At 38.4% G+C, this 22,391-nt stretch overlaps 1 protein-coding gene across 16 annotated transcripts in view; it reads right to left on the reverse strand.

The window, feature by feature from the left end:
* The window catches only part of Tasp1 (taspase 1), a 231,619-nt gene that overhangs the window by 175,776 nt on the left and 33,452 nt on the right, over nucleotides 1-22,391 (reverse strand). For 10 of the 16 annotated variants that reach the window (XR_010064632.1, XM_039105021.2, XM_039105026.2 and 7 more), the window contains one exon: nucleotides 3,569-3,689. Coding sequence is in view for 14 of the 16 variants with exons in the window: in XM_039105021.2 (XP_038960949.1) it covers nucleotides 3,569-3,689 (121 nt within the window). In the remaining 2 variants the exon portion in view is untranslated. Of the gene's footprint in view, nucleotides 1-3,568; nucleotides 3,690-14,306; nucleotides 14,361-22,391 lie in introns of all 16 variants that reach the window. The other 6 variants (XR_010064631.1, XM_039105020.1, XM_063283788.1 and 3 more) reach the window with 1 other exon arrangement.

A 22,391-nucleotide genomic window follows, 5' to 3' on the forward strand; every position in this document is an offset into this window, starting at 1 on the left:
TCTAGACCTGGTCTACATTTTCTCTATTATTTCTCATACCTCTAACTCGTGTACTTTTTCTTTTTCTTACTTCATTCCTTCTCGTTCCCTTTCCTCATTCCCTTACTCTTTTTAATTCTCTATTGTCAAAACCATAAAAACAAACAAATGCTGGATCTCTTAAGAACTCCAAGCATCAGGAATGCAAAGAATGATTTACGTCAAGCCCTGAACTCAAAAACCTGCCAACCAAGAATGTCAACTGTACATAGTGATTTCTAAGCCAGCCAGAGCTACATAATGAGACTCGGTAAAATAATAACGAATAATAATAATTTGGAATAATTCCCAACAAAATCATTTCACTGACACACAAACCCTTCTAAACAGAGAAAACAATCTCTCACTCTGGAGTATTAGGCCAGCTTTGACAGGGCACACTAATACGCCATTTCCCAAGGACTTCACCTAATCTGTTCATAAGTTTTTGTAAAAAAAGGAATATCTTTTTTTAAAAGGCAGCAAGTCATTTCAAACCCAGGAAAAAATAAGTAAATGCTGACCCCTAACACACACAAAAGCTAATCTGAACTTGGTATAAAAACTAAATGCTCAAGGTAAAAACAATTTTCAAATATTAATAAAGAAAATAAAGGGAGTCTGGCTACCTAAGTTTGAATAGGTACAACTTATTAAAATACAATAATTTGCCAGTCTCTTAAAAGTGGGGCTGGAGAAATAACTCAACAGGTAGAGCACTGGCTGCTCTTTCTGAGAACTGGGGTTCCCAGCACCCACACGGTTCACAGCCATCTTAAATACCAACTGCAGGGCATCTATCTAGTGCTCTCTTCTGGCCTCTGAAGGTACAACATACAAGTAGGGCACAGACAAAAGCAGGCATTCAAAATACTCATACACATAAAATAAAGGTTAAAAAAATGATACCTTAAATACATTATAATAGAAAAGCTGTCCACTCAAAGACACCATTAAGAAATTGAAAGATGAAAGTTTCATGGAAGAAAGTTTGGGAGAAAATTTCCATGATATATGTATTTGACAAAGGTTTTTTATCTAGATATACAGAATATGTCTACAAAGCAATAAAAAAGAATATTCAATAACAATGTTAAAATGTTGAAAGTGAAAACTTTACAAGGACTTCTAAAAGTTGGAAAAGTAGAAGACACTTAGTATCATTAAACATAGGAAAACTCAAAACAATTCAACTCCAGAAATATCAAAATGGCTGCATTTCAAGAATAATTAAAAAATGAGCAAGAGTGTAGACTTACAGAAGTGTCCATACACTGCCAGTAGAAATATAAGTGCAGCAACTGCTTTGAAAACTAGCAGTACCTAGTAGCAAACTAGTAATACACTGTGGTGGTCTAAAGAGGTTTGCCCCCCATGGATTTATGTGTTTCTATACTTGGCCTTGGGGAGGTGTGGCTTTGTTGGAGGAAGTACATCACTGTGTAGGCAGACTTCAAGCTCTCCTATTCTCAAGCTCTGCCAAGTGTGGAATCAGAGCTTCCTCCTGGGCTACCTATGGAAGACAGTCCGCTCTCTTCCAGATCAAGATGTAGACCTCTTAGCTCCTCCAGCACCATGTCTGCCTGCACATTGCCATGCTTCCTGTAATCAACTGATCCTCTGAAACTGTAAGCCAGCACCAGTGAAATGTTGTCCTATATATGAGTTGCCTTGGTCATAGTGTCTCTTCACAGCAATGAAACCCTAACTAACCTAAACACTTTATGGTAACTCCTGAGATATATTCAAGATTTATTAATATATATTTTTCCAAGGCACATGTAAAAGAACACTCATTACAACTTTATTGATAATAGTCTAAAACTAAAAACTACAAACGTCTCAAAAAATTGAGGGTGAAATAAGTGACAGAATGTCTAACCAATGAAATGACATGCAATAGAAAAAATAGAGTACTGTGGCACAAACTGGATTAATCTCATGCTAAGAAGAAAACAACCAGATACACGATTATCTCATTCCACTCATTGCAATTTCAGGAGCAGACAAATTAGTTCAAAACCAGAATCTGGGGGTATAAGAGAAACAATATGTGTAGACTACAAGAAGCATAGAGAGCCTTTCTGGAATTATGAAAATGTCCTGTGCATGGATTGGGAAGTACTGGTGCTCACAGAGGACAGAGGCATCGGCTCCCTTTAACCTGGATTTATAGGTAGGTATGAAATATTAAAGTGTGCTGGAGATTAGACTTGGGTTCTCTACAAGAACAGTAAATGCTTTTAACCACCAAGCCATCTCTCCAGCTCAGTGTTCTAAACCCTAACATGATAACATCTTGATCCAGGTGTATATGTTTGGATACCTTAGAAACTTCATAAATCTACAGATAAAAATCTGTCCATTTAATGTACCTTTATATGAATTATAAACCATTAAATAAATCTCTTATGTACTGATGTAAAAATACAGCCACAAGTCTTTGAAAAGGAAAAGTTACAGCAGTGAGCAGGGTATTGCAGACCTAAAATTTTAGCAGTCAAAAGCTTAATGCAGGAGTATCATGAAATCATCCCAAGCCTTGGCTGCAAAGCAAGCTCAAGAACAGTCTAAGCTGCATAGTAAGTAAGACTCTGCTTTAAACAAAGGAGGAGAGGAAGAGAGGGAGGCAGGAAAAAAGAAAAAAGGGGAAATGTTTCACTAAAATATATACATTTGGCCAGGGAGATGACTCACAGGAAAACATGCTTGCAACACACGGCTGAGGAACTGAAATAAGCCCCAGAACACACGGAAGGACGGAGGGTGCAGTATGCACCTGCAATCTCAGCGTCCGCTATGGAGATGAGTAGATAGGGGGAGTTTGGTTAGAAGCTCCTGTGACAGGTAGCTTCCTGTGTGCAATGTGACAGAAACCATGAGAGACCCTTCCTAACTGGAGTGGAAGGAGAAAACTAACACATAAAAGTTGTCTCTAACCTCCACATGTGCACATGCTCACATACACATCACACATAGAATAACATTCGCTTTTAAAATAACCATATTCACAGAATGTATCATTACTATATCAATAACCCAGATTGTTAATGGTTAATAACCAGAGGGGAAGAGAGAAAGAAAGGAAAGACTTTGAAATAAAAAGTAAATTTTATCTGAATCACCTGAAATGTGTTAATGTTAACACAGTCCAAACTGCAAAGTTAACAGACTATTCTGAATTAAGTCTTGAATGCCTAGAATCTCTCTAAGGACCAGAGAAGAGTGATGTACTTCTAACCAAACCTGGACTCAGACTGCTCTATTTAATTTGTTATATTTGCATTGTTTTTGTTGTTGTGTGTCAGGACCTTGTAGAAACTACACAAGTGATCGATCAAATGAGCTGCAGCCCTAACACTGGCTGTTTTCTTTATAAACTCCTTATAGCTAAGATTTTTTTGTTCTTAATTTAATAAAGGAGGAATAAGAATTGTTTCAACTTTCCTCCAAACAAATATGAGTAAAAATTTGGGATTCCGTGTGGAGAAGGATGAAGTGGTAAGAGCTCGGTTTTCAGACAGAGGGGCCAGGTCATGAGCCCACGTACCACTCAGTGCTCCTACGGCTCCGAAGCTTAAGGACTTCCCATCCATTATGCTGGCATCACATTCGATCTCTCCTAAGAGATTTAGATTAGATCCAACTCCTGCATTTGTAAAAGGAGAATCCTAAAAAACAAAAACGAATTTAAATACTATTAGTCTTAATTAATGTCAGCCCATAATCCCTCCTAAAAACTATAAGGTAAAAGAATATTTCTCAAGTCTCATGCAAAATCAGTACTTCTCTAGTGACAGATGTCAAAAATATTATGAGAAAATTAATGACCAATATATTTTGTAGAGATTAAACACCAACATCAAAGAAACAAAATGAAACCAAATCTAGCACAATATAAACAAGTGTATATATCATGAAGAAGAGGAATCTCAGGAAAGCAATACTGGTTTAATACCTGAAAAATAAAATCAATCAAAATACCCATGTTAATGAAATATAAGGATCACATGAAGGGATATAGGGAAAGTGTATTTAACAAATTATAGCACCTTTCATGAAAAATGAAACAGTAAGTGACCTAGAAATGGAAAAAGGTCCTTGCCATGATAAAGGAAACCTACAAAACATCTAAAGCTAACACTGCAACTCACGGGAAAAGGAAAAAAGACTGAATAATTTTCCCCTACAGGGCCCATGCAGGTGTTATACAAGAACGTGACCCCCACAAAGAGGTAAGAATGAAAACCTGGTGCATATTGGCTTTGCCAACCTGGATCAGACTTCAGGGAGTCTAACGCCAGATGATTCATTGTCAGCATATTTAAAGCACAGTACAATTTGGGGAAAGGTTTCCAGGCAATACTCAGTCCAATCAATGCAATTCCAGGTGCACAAGAAAGCTTAAGGTGTAACTACATAGAGACTCTTTTACAAAGTACATGCGACCATGAGGGTGCGTTCTACAGCTATAAAAGGCCTAGAATCTACTCTGGTCTCTGACCAGTAACATAGAGGTCAGCAGGCCATAAAGTATATGTGACATCTCGCCCAAGGATGGCTAACAGTCTAGGGAGGGAAGAGTCTGGCATACTCATTCTGGGTAATTGCATGGGGTCTGTCTCTACAGCAAAAGTGGGTGAGGTCTGCCTCCACAGATAGCAAAAAGGTCACCTGGTTCTTATTAAAGTCCACTCTCAGCTTTCTGAATGGAATGCAGGGATTTGATTTTATCTCCTCTAAGGAGACATCCCTGTATGATTAACACTCCTGTGTGTCTAACTAGAAAGAATCAAGAAACATCTCTATTTTAAAAATGATCCGTGGCGTCCGTCATCATGTTGCAGCCCTATTGAAAGACACTCGGTATCCTGTACCCATATTAAAGTCCCCAGAACAAGCTCTTGTTACAGTTTGATAATACATCTGCCTCACAAACATGAGGGCACGACATTCATTCCCAAAAATCACATAAATAAAATATGGCATGGTGATATATGCTTGTAATTTCAACACTGGCAAAGTAAAGACAAGAAGAACTCTTCAGGCTCCCTGACCAGCTATGCTCCCCTAATGTACACATTCCATAGCAGTAGGGAGATCCTGTCTAAAAGACAATCATTAAAAAGCACCCATTGTTGTCCTCTGATCTTCACACATGCATAGAGGAAGAATAGCCAAAATGATCTTGAAAAGAACACAACTGGGAGACTCACAGAGATTATAAGAATTATCTTACAAAGGGCATATGAACAAGAACAGACACCAACAGAGCTGATAATCCGGATGTAAGCCTTTACAACTATCATCAATTAAGCAAGAATGCGAAGACGATTCATAAGTAAGAACAGTCCTTTCACTAAGTAGTGCTGGAACTAGACACCATGCATCAGAGAGAGAAACTGGATCTCTATCTTATACCAAATACAAAACCAAGTCAAAGTGGATCAAAGATCTAAATGTAAAACTACAAATTTACTGAAGCCATGGCCTCAGGCATGGTGGCATATCTTTAATCCCAGCAATCAGGAGGCAGAAGCAAGTAGGATCTCTATACATTCAAGGCCAGCCAGTTACAGGGTAAGATACTGACTTTTTTAAAAAGTGCAAAGGTTTTATGAACATCAAAAGCACAAGCAACCTAAGGAAAAAATAGATTAATCTAAAATTTATCAAAACTAAAATCTTTTATGTTTCAAACGACATTGAGGAAAAGGGGAAACAGAAGCAAAGAAAAGTCTTGCAAACCAAAGTATTTATGATGAAGGACTTCTACTTAAGAGTTCATAAGAATTCCTCAAACTTTTTGAAATGGGAAGGGGATATAAATAAACATTTCTCCACCGACATATAAATAGCCAATAAGAACATGAAAAGGTTTTCAATGTCATTTGTTATCAAAACAGGCAAGTCAAAACCACAATGAAATACTATTTCACACCCACAAGGATGGCTATAATTAGATATTAACACATGCTGACAAGGACAAGGGAAAATGAGAACATGTATACACTTCTGAGGAGACTGAAAGGCACAGCTAAATTTGAAACCATCTGGTAGGTAAGTGTAACATAGACTTATATCATTTGATCTCAACAATCCCACTTGTAGTGTATTCAAGAAAAGTGAGAGTATATGTTCTACCAAAACAGGTATATATATATAGGAAGCAGCACTACTCAGTGACAGAAAAGCAAAACCAACTCAAGTACTACCATTTGATACATTAAATGAAGGTTCTCTCTACACAACAGGAGTATCAATTAGCAACAAAAACATAGTGACATATTCATGCCTGATGCAAATTGAAAGAACTATTTTCTAAAAAGATCATGCTAAGGAGAAAGAGGCCAGACACAAAAAGCCATTTAAACATTCCAAATATAAGAAATGTACAAAATAGGCAAATCATTAAGTAGAGGAATCATTGCCGTAGCATAGAAGGAAGTCAGGTACTAACTGCTAATGGCTAAGATGTTTCATTCTTGAGTGGTAAAATAAAGGAAGCTGGACAGTAGTGCTAGTAGTAGAATGTTTAAATATACTATAAACTATATCTACAACATGTATGTATACATTTTATAGTGTGTGATTATATCTCAAAAAGGCCCCATAAGGCTGGCGAGATAGGACTCTGCAGGAAAGCACAAGCCATGAACATCTGGCAACCTGAGTGCAATTCCCAGAACCCATAGTGGGATACGAAGCCTAAAAAGAGAACTGACTCCCAAGGTCGAACTCTAACCTCCACAGGTTTCCGGTAGCACTCACCACAATAAATAAAAAAATGCCTATACCACAATAAATAAAAAATGTAATCACAAGGGGAGATGGGGGAGAGAGGGAGGGATAGAAATGATATAAATATAATATACTCAAGTAAGAAATTATCAAAAATAATATTTAAAATCCATTCTACACACATAATGGGCAAGGCTTTAATAACTCCAAATTAAGAATGGGAGGCAATGAGTAAAATCCCAGAATGAGGAAAGTAGGTGCAGAAGGATCAGGAGTTGAAAGTCTTTCTCCACTACATACCAAGTACATGCCTGTCTCCAAGAGAAAAGAAAAATGTTAAAATCAGGCCATAATGAAAGTAAGTTTATGGATCGGAAGCGACATCTCAGCACATAAGAGCATCTGTTGCTCTTGCAGAAGAATCAGTCCCAGGGGGCAGGATCAGGTATGGGAAAAGACAGGGGTGATTTATAGAGGGTCAGGGAATTGAACAGAGGTGTGTAGCAATGGAGGATGGGGAACTGGGAGTAGCCACCAGAAAGTCCCTGATGCCAGGAAAGCAAAACACTCCCAGGACCCAACGGAGATGACATTAGCTGAAATACCCAACAAAGAGGGAGAACCTGTAGAGACCATATCCACAGGTTAGGCAAGGCCCTGGCTAAGGGATGGGGCCACCACTCTTCTTCAAAATTTTAACCCAGAATTGCTTCTGTCTAAAGTTAATATGGGGACAAAGTGTGGAGCAGAGACTGAAGGAAAGGTCATTCAGAGACTGCCCCATCTGGGGATCATCCCATATGCAGACACCAAACCCAGACACTATTATTGATGCCAAGAAGTGCTTGCTGACAGGAGCCTAATATAGATGTTGCCTGAGAGGCTCTGCCAGAGCTTGACAAATACAGATGCAGATGCTCACAGCCAACCATTGAACTGAGCATGAGGATCTGAATGGAGGAGTTAGGGGAATGACTGAAGGAGCTGAAGGGGTTTGCAACTCCATAAGAAGAATAACGGTATCAACCAAACAGAACGTCCCCCTCACCCCAGGCTCCCAAGGACTAGAACACCAGCCAAAGAGTACACATAAAAGGACCCATGACTCCAGCTGCATATGTAGCATAGGATGTATCTGGCATCAAAAAGAGGGGAGGCCCTTGGTCCTGTGAAGGCTCGATGCCCTAGCATAGGGGAATACTAGGGCAGTGAGGTGGGAGTGGGTGGGAGGGGAAAGAGCATCCTCATAGAAGGGGAAGGGAGATGGGATAGAGGAGTTTGCAGAGGGGAAACTAGGATAGGGGATAACACTTGCAATGTAAATAAGTAAAATATCCAATAAAAAATGTTTACAGCCATAAGGTAAAAACAGAGCATAAAGGCCTAGAATTGGAGCCCAGTGATGTATTTGAAACCTAAAGAAAAACACTACTGCACTTCCAAGATCATGAATATGCCAAGTGTTATTATTGAAGCCAGTATCATATTTAATGCCCAACTAAAAAATATGGATGGAAAGCTAATCAAATGGAAAACATTACAATTAAATGTCATTGAGACAAACCTTATTTAGCAAATAGAGGAGTTAGTTTAGACTGAGCACTACAAGAGTCGCTGCATACAAGCCCAACAGTATGATAAGACGATCCAGAAAAGGGTTCGATGTGGGTTAACTACGTATTACTAGAAAAGGAGAATAATTCTGGATCAATCTAATGCTTACCCTATATTCAGAGTCATCTACAAACTTCAGCATTGCCCTACATTTCCGCCAGATCCAAGAAACATTGCCATGACAATGACACAATCTCCAGAAAACATCTCCCCACCAGAGGGAAGAAAGCCAGGGACTTGACAAAAAGTAAGATTACAATAGAAAATAATTAGAAATAAGTTAGAAAATAAAATGCTGTACAATCGGAGAATAGAGCACAGAGACTGTAAGCATTCGGTAAAGGATGGTCCACTGTAGAATACTGAAATTAGTAACAGGTTCCCAGGGGAACATGAATGCCTAGGGGCTGCGAGGCTTGGTTTCGTTTAACTAGACTCCCCCTTTACCGTCCATTCCCTTTAGCAATTTCCACTGACTGTACCCCACCCCCTTCTCCTTGACCATAAGTCCCCACCTGTTTATGCTAGAAAGTCAAATCCATTCTCTGTTCTACACTGTAAAACTCCTAGCAAGGTCTCTATGCCTATCATAATAGTTCCCCCTAAGTAAAGCTTGCCTTTTCAAATTTCATGAATAATCTTTTCTTAAACAGTAATCATTAGGAAGGTGTAAATTAAAACCACAGGATACCAGCACAAAGCCACTAACAGCCATAATTAAAGAGACTGACAGTGCTAAGGACTAGCAAGAATGTGGAGCACCTTCAACATACATACTACTAAGAATGCAATAGAAAATCATTTAGCAGGTTTGTCAAAAGTTAGCATGCACTTATCATAAACTCAAGAATTCTACACTTAATTACACACCAAAGTGAAATAACACATAGCTTCCATAACACATGTCTTCACATTGATGTGACTTGACTTGATTTGGTCTTGTTTTTTGAAAAAGGATGCGATTATGTAGCCCAGGCTGGTCTCAACCAAGTATATCCCCTGAGTCTTCAAAACCCTAAATCCCAAAATCCTAATACTGTAGGCTTCAAAGGTGCTACAACATTGTTTCTCAACCTGTAGGTCACACTCCTTTGGCAAACCTTTATCTCCCAAAAATACATTATGATTCCTAACAGCAGCAAAATTACAGTTATGATGTAGCAACAAAAATAATTTTATGGTTAGAGGTCACCACAACACGAGAAACTGTATTAAAGGGTTGCAGCATTAGGAAGGTTGAGAGTCACTGTCCTACAGGGTCTGACCCATTCCTTTACCTCTTTCAACTTGCTCCCTTCCACCCTCTACAGAGGAGCCACCCTGTAATCCCCTTAGAACACCAAGGATGCTTCATCCCAGATTTTATCTGTCATTCACACATCTCTGCAATTCGGAGCTTAGTAGGGAGTCTAGCTCACAGCAAGGTCAATGAAGACGGTGGGTGTGAACATCGGTGTGAATGAGTAACTGATGATGCGTGGTGACGAGAACTAAGAAGACTAGCGCAGACTGGGAAAGGTCAGTAGAATATTTCCCTCTGACAAAAGCTCTCCCTGCAGCTCCACTGCTCTCTCCTCTTCCACGATGTCTCTGCTCTGTCATTACATCAGAGGGCCCTGCTCTGACTAACTCACCTCATCTTCACGCCGCTCTTTCTCTTTTCCATCTACTCGATGGTCCTTCTCACTACATTTCATTTTGAGAGGGGTCTCACTGTGCTGCCCTGGCAAATCTGCAATCCTCCATGTAAACAAGGCTGCTGCCTGGAACTCAGATATCTGCCTGCCTCTGCCTCCCAGCACTGGCTTTAAAGGTGTATGTACTGACTAGTTTGACATAAGCTAGAACCACTGGAGAGGAGGGAGCCTTAACTGAGAAAATGCTGTCATGAGGCAGGGCTGTAAGTGTTTTCTTAATAAGTGATTAAGGGGGAAAAGCCCAGCCCACTGTGGGTAGTACAATCCCTGGGCAGCTGTTTCTTGGCTCTTTAAGAAAACAGTCTGAGGACCAAGTCATGGGGACCAAACCAGTAAGCAGCATTCCTCCACGGCTTCTGCATCAACACACGCCTACAAGTTCCTGCCCTGTTTGATTTCCTGTCCTGACTTCCTTAGATGATGAACAGCAATACAGAAGCATAAGCCAAATGAACTCTTTCCTTCCAAGATAAGTTGGGCATGGAGTTTCAGCACAGTAACAGTAACCCAAATAAGACAACCCTAAGATAGTGTCCATCATTATGCTTAAGCCAGCTAGACACTAATCACTGCACGACATTCTTACAGAGAAATTACAGGAGAAAAAAACAAGGCTTCAAATAGTAAGATCCCTTTGAAAGAAGGGATAGAAGTGGCAAGCCAGAAGTTGCTCTACTGCCGTGACAAGGAAGCCTTTTTCTAATGTAAAATCTAGCAGCACCCAGTCAAGGCCAAGAGCTGCAACACTTTACTTTTTGATGAGAAACCATACCTGAGTTACCCACTTAGTGTTCTTTGAAGAAAGCATAAAATAAGGGCAGTTTGCACAGCTACAGGGTGTACCATATCTTGGGGGATTTATTGTGTAACTTCTATTAACATCTCTTACAGATGCAAACAAATCCTTTTCAAATAGAAAAACCAAAATAGCACAATATAGAATCATTTTGTATAAAATGATTTATATGTCTAATCTCCAATATTCTTCTAAAGGAACTCAGATAGATGTCTATTGATAGACTGTTGTAAAGAGAGGCTCTTCTGTGATGCGCAGATGCTTCATCATCTGTCGATAGGCACATAGGAAAGGGCAGAATAGAAGGTGGAATATCCAGGAGGCAAAATGCAATGAAGCAGCTGCATGGTTCCTGAGCACAGCTATTCAGCCATGTGGTGGAATGTAGATCAGAATAAATGGATTAGCAAGTTATGATCTAGTCAAAGAAGAATCTAGCTAAATGGCCAAAGTATTTGTAAATATATGTTGAGTCTGAGTCTTATTTCTGGAAACATGGGGCTGGGTGGAAGAACAAGCATTAATTTCTAGAAGATCACTAATATATTAGTATATATAATCTTTCTCAAGTACAAATTCAACAAGCACGTCTTAAAATAGATAAAACATGAGAGGATATATAATTTTACCCATAAATAATAAAGAATTCTATTGAAATTACTTTAATTAAACTGCCTCTACTGACAAGAAAGTAGCTCTAGTCGTCTTAAAGTAAATAGTGGGAAACAGACTCAAAACAAACTTTCGCGAATCTTGTGTGCAGACATAAAATGGGATAGAATTTGCCTCATGTGTGCAAGACCCTGGGTTTGATTTCCCCAGGAGAGAATGGAGAGGGTGCATATTCTATTACAACTTTTTTTCTAATTAAAATGATAAAATGGAATCCAGACCAGCCTGAGCTGCAGTGACAGCCTATCCCAAGAAGAGGAGAGATACAAAAATGAAACTTTTTTTAAACAGCAGTATATCTATCTTAGCCAACACTATTGCAAAAAATTACTAACTCTCTGGTGTTTCTTTATCGATTCATAATTTCTATAGGACGAAGGATGACCAATGAAACTGAGTTGCTAATTTAAAAAAATATTCCAAACACTCAAAGCACACACGCACACACATACATGCACACACATGCATATCCATGCATACCCATGCACATACATGCACACCCACACACTATTTGGGAACATATTTAACAATCAATTAAGCTCAAATTTTCAAGAACTAAATGACTGAAAGTTTTCCCATTTAAATTCCTTTGTGATTGTATAAGTTAAGATTCATTCATTCAACAAATATTTATTGGGCACCTACTGCCAGGCGATTTTTTTCCTGTAAAAGGCCAGATATATTAAATGACTCAGACTTGTGGACCACACAATGCTTTAGCTACTCAACTCTGCCACTAAGGTAGAAAAGCAGCCAGAAAAAATACACAAGTAAGTGAGCATGGCTGTGTCCCAAAGATGCTGCATTTTGTACCCTGGCATTTGAATTTCATATAATTTTCTAGTATCATAAAATATTAGTTTCCTTTTGATTTTGTTTCAATCATCTTAAAAGCTAAAAGCCATTATAGGTTTAAAGACCATCAAAAATAGGCAGAAAGCCCTTTTGGCTTTTTGACCCAAATTTGCTCAATAGTGAGCTAAACCATAGGGCTTATAGCAATTCACAAAGCAGAATATAATCTTCCAACAAGTAGCCTCAAGTATTCCTGGCTTTAGGAGGCAAGTGCTAACAAATTAAGTACAGAGGCGAAAGGTATACTTAACCCTGTCATGGCCCTGGGTTCCATATCAAGAAAGGGGAGACATAGCCAGGGCAGGGAAGAGAATACAGATTCCCTAGGTATTTGAAATGGGTAAGGTTCTGAGTATCTCCACCATGCTCAAATCCTTCTAAAAGTGGCATTTGGAACTGAGGATGTTGCTCAGTGGTGAAATACTTTCCTAACATGTATGAAGTCTTGGATTCAACCCAAATATCATCTAGCATTGTGAAAAAAGAAAAATGTTTATGAACCGTTAATGATATATGTTTGTTAGACATGTTGGCTCTTGTCTGCAATACTCAGACTGAAATGGAGGAACACACATATTCAAAGCCTGATGGAGAGGGCTGGAGATTGCTGCTCTTCCTGAGGACCTGAGTTGAGTTCATGGCACCTTCATAGGAGCTCACAAACCATCAGTTAACTCTAGTTCCAGGGGAACCCATACATCTTCTGCAGTCACTAAAGGCTAAGGCAGTAGTCACATACATGATGCACAAATACACATGCATACACAAGAAGGAAAGATGGGGCAGACTGGGTTACACAGCTAAATAAAAAAATAATATTAAACACAGTGGACGAAGCCTATCATTTTAGCACTCACGAAGGTGAGACAGAAAGATCAACAGGAGTTCAAAGCTAGCCTTGCTACATACCTATGATAATACAGTTGCTACACTGTATCCTTTAAAGAATGACAAGAAAACCTGTACCTGTTCAGTACAGATGCAATTTCAGTGGGAATATTTTTTGATTTGCAACTAGTTGGCTACAAAGATTCAGAAATCATGGCTCCCTAGGATGACTATAAAATTAGATGGCACATTAGACAACAGCAAATATAATACTCTAAAACTAAAATAGAAGATAGGTTGTGATCAGAAAGCTAAACAGAGACAAGTGGACACAAAGGTATCTCTGATTTAGTCTTTCCTTTGTTTCTTCTGACATTATTTCAGACTTAAATTTGCAATATAATCAACTATCTAGGAGCCAGAAAGATAGCTCAGTGGGTAAAGGAACCAGGCAAAATGTCTGACAACCTGAATTCAAACCCCTGCATCCATAGGAATGAAAGTCCTCTGGTCCCCTGGCCTAGACTCCATGACACCCACACGTTAACACACAAAATACAAAATAAAGGAATAAAATGTTAAGTAGTCTAATAAGCAGAATATATACAGCTCTTGTACAGCCCTGAATGATTAGAAAGAAAAATGTTAAATGGGCAAAGGACATGAAGTGACATTAACAGGTATTTTTCCCAAGGACATACAAAATGGACTGCAACATATAAAAATAGGTTAAATATCATTTCTATTAGAGAAATAAAGAACCTATGATAAGGTACCAATGCTCACCCACAAGGACAGCTTGACTGACAGGAGAAAACGTAATAAGAATAGGAAGGCACTTCTCATATATTATTACTGCAATGAAAAAATGGTTCACTCCATAATTATGGATGGTTCAACAAAATGTTTAATGTACAATCAACATGTGATCTTGAAATTCATATATATATATATATATGAAATTAAAATCAAGTCTGCAATATTTGTGCAGGGCTATTCACACCAAGGTGTTCACAATAGCCAACAGGTAGAAACAGCCCCACAGTCATCAGTGGATGTCTGGATAAAAGTGCTGTGGTACTTACAAGAACAATGCTGACTAGGTAGGCCTCCAAAAGAGGATATAGTGCTGACAGATGCTGCAATGTGGAAACAAAAGCACATTGTATTGAACTGGGGAGATGCTCACATAAAAGGTATGATTTAAGTTATATGAACTACCCAGAACAGATAAATCCAGACAGAATAGACTGAGTCGCTAGCTGACAGAAGACAAAAAGTAAAGAGGAACTGTCTAACAGGATGAGGATTCTTTACACGGATAAAAATATTGAAAGAAGATGGAAAACTGTGTTACAAAGCACTGTCAACATGCTGACAGTTATTAATTTTTCAACCTGTCATATGACTTTCACCTCAATTAAACATACAAAAGTACAACATCCAAAAAGTTCAATGATTCCACACATGTCAAGTTTTACAGCTCACAAAATATTGTTACCTTAGTGTCACTGGGGCCTTCTAGAGGGCCAGAAATGTTGTGTGTCCTGGTCCAAGTACTGTGGACACAGGAGTGTTGTTCACTATAAAAAATTATTAGAGCTGCCAACAAACCGTTAAGTGTACTAACCTTCTACTACATATACTATACGAAATAAAAAGCTTTAAAAACCATAATGCGAATTTCTTAGATTAAAACAACTGAAGTTTGTAAAGACTGCTACCACCATGGATCTAATGAGTCTTTCTGCTTAAAATAAAAAACTCGGTAGGTGAAATTCTCCATTCTCCCACCTCCCTAGTCTCATTCAGATCATCTGAGTTAAATCTAAAGATTCTGTTGTTTGGTTTTTGGGTTTTTCTTTTTCTTCTTTTTTTTAATAAGGTATTACACATGACTCTGACATAGGTGGACCATGGATCTTGCTTTGAGACACTCATTTCAATACCTCCCTAAGCTGCTTAACTTCACTCTCTCTCTCTCTGTGAAACATATCTTAAGAAAGTCTGTAGTGTCTGTCAACAGTACCAAAGGAGAAATAAGTAAAGAGCTACACAACTATCAAACACTGCAACGGTGATCACTGTGGTAGCAGGATTCACACTACAGTAAAGACGTGAATCAGAACAAGGAAAAATAAGGTGATGACTGGTATGCAGGCAGGCTTAGTAAGAGTTTTCTAGGCAATCATAGCTGACAGTCACAAATACTGTATGAAGCATGCTTTCTACTAAGAATGGGGGTAAGATAAATGGTGGTGGAAGCTAAATACACTTTAGAGGGGTTGGCAAAACAAAAACTGGAAATGAAGGTTTGGACTCTGGGTACGTTTCTCACCACAAACATTCAGCACAGTGTTTCACTCCAAGACAACAGGCTGATCAAGAATTTGGCTCAACCTTATTTAGAGCATCAAGTACTTTGATCTGTTTTAGCAACAGCTTAAAACTCTATGGAGAGATACACTTGGATAACAGTTCAAAAATTTTATGACTAGAGTTTTTGAAAACTTGTTAGTTTGATTTGGAATTCATTTCTAAAGTAATAAGCTACTTAAATTTTGAATTTCTTTTTACAGCAATTTTCATTCTCCAGGAGCATTAAATTACTGTCAAACTATCAATTCACTTTGTTGGCCCTTATGACAAGGTAAGCTTGACATCTTGAGGTGAAACTGTTTTTAGCCATACCTTAAACCAAAATAGTGTTAGTCACAGTCAAAAGCCCTGAACTCAAGGGCCAGCTGTCATTCAGCTCTGGTAGTTTGTAGCTCTGAAGAGAGTACGACTCCATTTGGCCAGACCTCCATTTTCTCTTCATAAAGAGAAGTTATAATGATCAGAATAAATACAGCTTTTCTATAACTTTGAATGATCAGAAAAATGTTAATGGGCAAAGGACATTTAGTGACATCAACAGGTATTTGACCTGTTTTAAAGACTTCATTATTTACTTTATGTATATGAGTACACTATAGGTGTCTTCAGACACAGCAGAAGAGGGCGCCAGATACTATTACAGATGGTTGTGAGCCACCATGTAGTTGCTGGGAATTGAACTCAGGACCTCTGGAAGAGCAGATACCTCTCTCTAGCCTAAGTATTTGATTTTTATATGATCACTTATATGATAGGTACCCAGATTTTTATAGGATTCTCTTAATATTTAAATGCTGAAAACAAAATACAAATGTTTAAAGATTTATTTTTATTTTATGTATAGAAGTGCTTTGCCTACATGTATGTAGGTGTATCGTGTACATGTAGTGCCCATGAAGACCAGGTTGTCTGATCCCCTTGATCTGGAAATTCAGGTATGGTGAGCTGCCATGAGTTATAGAAACTAGATGTGGGTCTTCTGAAAGAGCTGTAATTGATCTCAACTACTGTTCCACTTCTTTAGCTACCAAGTTTGAACTTTTAAACACTAGTATATGAGCAATCCATACCCATCTGTATGGTTTTTTTTCTTTTTGCAATATCTGACTTTCAATATTTTATAAAAGTTTAGGTCTCACACTTTTGCAGAAGTGGGATGTTGACCTTTGGGTAACTGAAGTCATGCCTCAGAAGGGAGATCTTATAGGACTGTCTGGTAGTTCTTAGAAAAAAACTGTTTGAAGCCTGAGTTTGGCCCTTCCTAAATTTGTTTCTTGTTTGAGACATGGTCACTTGTTCAACATACCTTCCCACTATCTGCCATTCACCATGAAATCTTGAGTAGAATTCAGCCAATGAAGGTACCATACCAGTGAACTTCCGAATTCTTGAGTTCAATACTGTATGAAGTTCAGTTTCTGCTATTTCATTAAAATGGCAAAAGGCTAATGCAATGGACAACTCAGAGGTCTGCTTATGTACCCACTCTGAACATCACAGCAAGCAAACCTGGGACTTGCCCTCCACCGTCTCTTCAGCTTGCCAATTTACTACTTCTCTGAATATCCTTTAGGATATGAGGCAGACTTGGCCAATTTCCTTAATTCTAATTAAACATTCAGTGAAAATACAACAAAACTTTTACTTTCAATAAGTTTTACTTAATTGTGTTAACCTTTCTTTGCATTATAAATAATTGAGAAGGTAGGCAATGATGGAAATCAAAAAAGAAATATGACATTTAAATTTAAATTAACATTAAAATTATATTAACATTCTCATAAATGTTAATATAAACTGAACCAAAAAGCCAGACTTTCAGAACAGAAACTAATTAAGGAGTAGGAATATACTTCAATGATAGAGTCCTTCCCTACCATATACCTTGGAGTTAATGCCCAGAACCATGAGAAAAAAAAAAATTGAACAGAACAAAGCACTAAAGAACTGGGACTAATTAACTACTCCTTTTTAATACCGAGGACCACAGAAAACAAAGGCAGAGATCAAATAGCTGTGCTTACGCTTTAAAGCATTCCAGGGATGTAGCATGCAGCTCCCATAATGCAGAAGACAATTATAAATATGCTTGCATATCAAAACCTGTTGATATTTGCAAATTCATACTCAGGTAACTGAAATAAGAACTAGAAAAATATACTTTACTATATTTGTAGAAAGGGCACTTGGGGTATCAGTATGTTTCTTGTTCTCAGTTAGTTTGTTTTTTTAAGATATTCTTGAATCCTCAGTTATATACCAACATTTTATCCAAAAAACTAGCCAATTAGAAGTAATGAAGACACACTTTACTGAGATGCATACTCAGTGTGTTTGAAATGTTAGCAAACTACTACAGTTTTAAAAAGTAGAAAGTTCAAGAATTAAAGGACCTTAATAAGACACAATTAGCCAGAAAACATTTTATTAGACCCAATTGAAGTCTTTTTCATTCATTAATACTAAACATGTCATACATTGAAAAAGGATTCGATTATCTAAAAGAATCCTAAGGAAATAAGAAAACTTTCCATTTTCATTCCATAACAACAGAAGATCTCTCTTTGTTGGCGTTCTCGCTTTCCCCTCTTCCTCAGAACATACTTTGCAGATGCTCTGGCTGCTCTACAGGCATGCTCAGAGTTCTTGCTGTGGTTGATCAAAGTCGGAATGCCTGAGGAAATTACTCAACTAGACAGCCCGGAATTGTATCCAGCCAAATAGTTACAGTGCTCAACTTAAGCATGTGTTAAAGTAATATCTTATACATACATCCTAGCTGCAAGTTGAGAGAACACTCATTTGCATCACACTCTGAATGCTAAGGTCTAATATTAGTGACAGTTCATTTGTTAAAACAGTTTAACTATAAAAAAGACAGCATACTTTTTCTGGGGAAACAATAGATCATGTACTAGAAAAACTCATAATCCTCAACAGATCCTTTGAAAATATCAGAAAATTTGAAATAAGTAATTTTATTTGTTCATTGAAGCATCTGTTAATCTGGCATGGCCTGTCAAAAATCTAATCATACTTTCTTTAAAAGATGTTAACAAAAATCATTATACTTTCCTCTTTGTTAATCTAATTATCAAATAAACAAAATATAATTATGCAGAAAAATGACACCGTAGCATTTTTTTCCACATTTTTAACTGAAAGCCACAGAGCTCCAGTACAAAGAGTTACTTGTCAAACATAACAGAAATCTGTAAGCTAAAACACTGGCTTCATGACTTACACATCTGAAATGGTTTTAAAGTGTTTGAGTTGGATTCATTATGATGTCCAGGAGGAAGTTAGCACACACAGTACCTGAAACTGTTCTTTCCATGTGAGCTACAATAAAAAGACAAATGCAGCTATTTCTCCAGCACTGCCAGATTTGGCAGCCACCTACAATTCCTGTCAACCTAAGTCATTATACCTTTTAACCATGTTGACAATTATATGGAAATATCACTCAAATAGAACTTACCAAATCACGGAATTACAATATTTACACCATTTTTCTTTCATGATGTAATGGGGGGAGGGAATAATTACAAGCTTTTAAGTCCTCTACTAACCATATTTCTTTTATAAAAAGATTTCTAGGGGCTGCAGAAATGGCTCAGCAGTGAAGAGCACTGACTGCTCTTCCAGAGGTCCTGCCTTCAATTGCTAACACTCCTGGTGGCTCACAACCATCTGTAATGGGATCTGATGCCCTCTTCTGATATGTCTGAAGACAGAGCACTCATATATATAAAATAGTATTTAAAAAACATTCTAGCCTACTAAAAAATTGTGTTGACCTCTTCAGATATGCCAGAAGACAGAAGTATAAATAAGTTTCGCACTCTGAATTTTTGTAAGCTTAGTGCATTTTACAGTGTTGACGGTCCATGCCAAGAAATACTGATGCTATGGATGGTCGGGAAATGTATTGATCATTCAAGAGCCAAGTAGACATGAAGTGAAAATTACTGCCAATAATACTCTTTGACAATAGAAATGACCAAAGAACTTTTGTTAACCAGGATGTTCTCAGTTTAAAATTGTTTTATATAGTAACATACGATCCTTCCTTGTTCACACACTAAAAGTTAGGCACAGGATAGACACAGAAATAATGGGAAATTTTTAACAGAATTTTACATAATCTTGAAGCAAGATTTATATGATATTGTTAAGATCCATAAATTTTATATACCACATTTCTTCGACCTTCTTTTCCAGACTCCGAGTTAGGACTGAATTTAAGAGACACACACAAACTTTTTTTTTTTTTTTTGAGACAGAGTTGCACTGTATGGTACTGGCTGTCCTAGAATTCACTATGCAGACCAGACTAGCTTTAAACTTGCAGACGTCTGCCTGTCTCTGCCTCCCAAGTGAGAGAATAGAGTTTGCCACTACAGCAAGCTTCAGTGTGTCTGTCTGTTTTGCACACACAAAAACTTAAAGTCAAAGGGACTGGGGAGATGGCTCAAGTGGCAAATCGCTCGCTGCCCAAGCCTTAATTAAGACTGAAATTCAGATCTCCAGTACCTCCATGAAAATCCCGGGTGAGGATGCTGGAGACGTGGTTTGCACTCTCTCCCAGGACCGAGTTCAACTACCAAAAACCATATCAGTTGGATCACAACCTCGGATCCTTGCACTTACATGAACATGCAGATATAAACACTTAATTAAAAGTAAATCTTTAAAGGAAAACAAAGTCATATGTGGCACAGCTTACCACACTTGCCTGTAACCCTGGCACTGAGAGGCTGAGACCCTTATCCTCAGTGAGCCTAAGTAAGAGACCCTGTCTTAAAAAGTAAGGTGGAGATCACTAGAGGAGAACACCGCAGGTTGCCCTATGACCTTCTCATATATGCACAAGCAAGTACTCAGCATGTGACTGTATGCTTGCTTGCACATACACACAAACACACACACACATTCATACTTTTTTTTTAAGTTATAAAAGCCAGTTTCCTGGGATTGAGTAAGTGAGAGTCTAGGGTAGTAAGACAGCACTGCATGTATTAGCACTTGCCCACACCGGATAGATAACCTGAGTTCAATCCCAGAACCCTGTATAGAGTGTACCAATTCCCAAAAGTTGTTCTAACTTCCATATTTGAAGTTTTTAATTTAAATGTTTTTAAACAAACAATTAGGGAATCTTCTTGATTGATGATTGATGTGACGGAGCCAGATTACTGTGGAGGCTAGTGGTCCTGGTTGCAACAGGTGACAGGAAGCAATCCAGGAAGCAGCACTCCTCCATGGTGTGCCTCCAGGTTCCTGTCCTGTTTGAGTTCTTGCCCTGACTTACTTTAAATGACAGATTGTGGTGTGGAACTGTATACTAAAATAAACCCTTTCTACTCCAAGCAGCTATTGGTCACAGTATTTTATCACAGCAATAGAAACCCTACTTAAAACAAGCACTGGCACCAGAAGTAGAGTGTTGCTGTGACAGACCTGGCCATATTTAAAGAAGGATAGCGGAAGGATTTTGGAACGTTACACTGGGAAATCGCTGAGTGTTCAGAGCTTGCTGGACTGCTGTGGGAATCTGAAAGGTAAGAATGCTGAGAACAACACAGACAACTGGAGCTCAGCTTATCAAGTTTCAGAGAGAAAGTTTCGAAGTCGCATAGACTATTAGGGCTTGTTGGCATTGTGAATCTTAAGAATCTGTGGTTCTGGGGCTGGGGATTTAGCTCAGTGGTAGAGCGCTTACCTAGGAAGCACAAGGCCCTGGGTTCGGTCCCCAGCTCCGAAAAAAAGAACAAAAAAAAAAAAAAAAAAAAAAAAGAATCTGTGGTTCTAGTCAGCTGGAGTTGACATATCAGCTGTCGTTATTAAGAGACCTGACCCTCTAAAGTAAAATCTTTGCTTCACTGGGGCAATTGACACTGGCCAGCTAAGGATGGAGTTGGCTGTACTTAAGAGGCCAGCAGCACTAAAGTGAAACCTTTGGAAGTATTTCCACAGTCAGCACACAGAAGCTGTGGTGCACAGGGGCTAAGGCTGTAGCTTACTTATTCTGGCAGCTGAACTTGATACTGTGTAAGAGTTTCCAAAGCAGTGCTGGTTTTAAAGGCATAAAGAGCACCTGAGGATTAGCACTGTACAGCAGGGCTACAATGTTTGATGAGAGGCCATTGGTAAACACAGAGACTCAGTTGAGGTAGAAGGCCCAGGACTGAAAGGCTCATAGGAGAATTGATACTGTGTGACAAGGTCAGAGTCCCTGAAGAGAGCCCAGGAGAGGACACTGGTGAGCATGTACCCTAGTTGCAGACACCAGAGCATTTTGGAGATAGCAGTACTGTCTGACCACCACCAAGGACAGCAGCAGCTCTGAAGCGAAGGAGCTTAAGCTCTGAGTGCTGCAGATGGCAGAGCTACAGAAACAAAGCCCACTGGAGCCCAGAAGCTCATGAGTGGGTCCCAGAATTCTGCCAGTGAGGAGTCTACTGTTGGACTTTGTTTTACTTTGATTTGATTGTACTGTGCCCTGATTTTTCCCTTCTGGAGTAGGAAGAGTACTTAGCTTGTTTTTTGATTTTATAGAAGGTTAAGAGACTTAGGAGTTTTACAGACACTTTGGATATTAAAAAATAATAATAATAAGTTAAATTTTAAAAGAGACCTTGGATGTTTTAAAAAAGACTGAACTTTTAAAGTGTTTGAGTTTATAGGGCTTCTAAAACTTAGAATGTCTTACATTGTCAGACTAATATTAACATAACATCCTAGAATATAGCTTATAGCTGGAGTATAGTTATAGCTTGATAAGTGGT

Source organism: Rattus norvegicus, chromosome 3, assembly GCF_036323735.1.
Source record: "Rattus norvegicus strain BN/NHsdMcwi chromosome 3, GRCr8, whole genome shotgun sequence".
Lineage (NCBI taxonomy): Eukaryota > Metazoa > Chordata > Mammalia > Rodentia > Muridae > Rattus > Rattus norvegicus.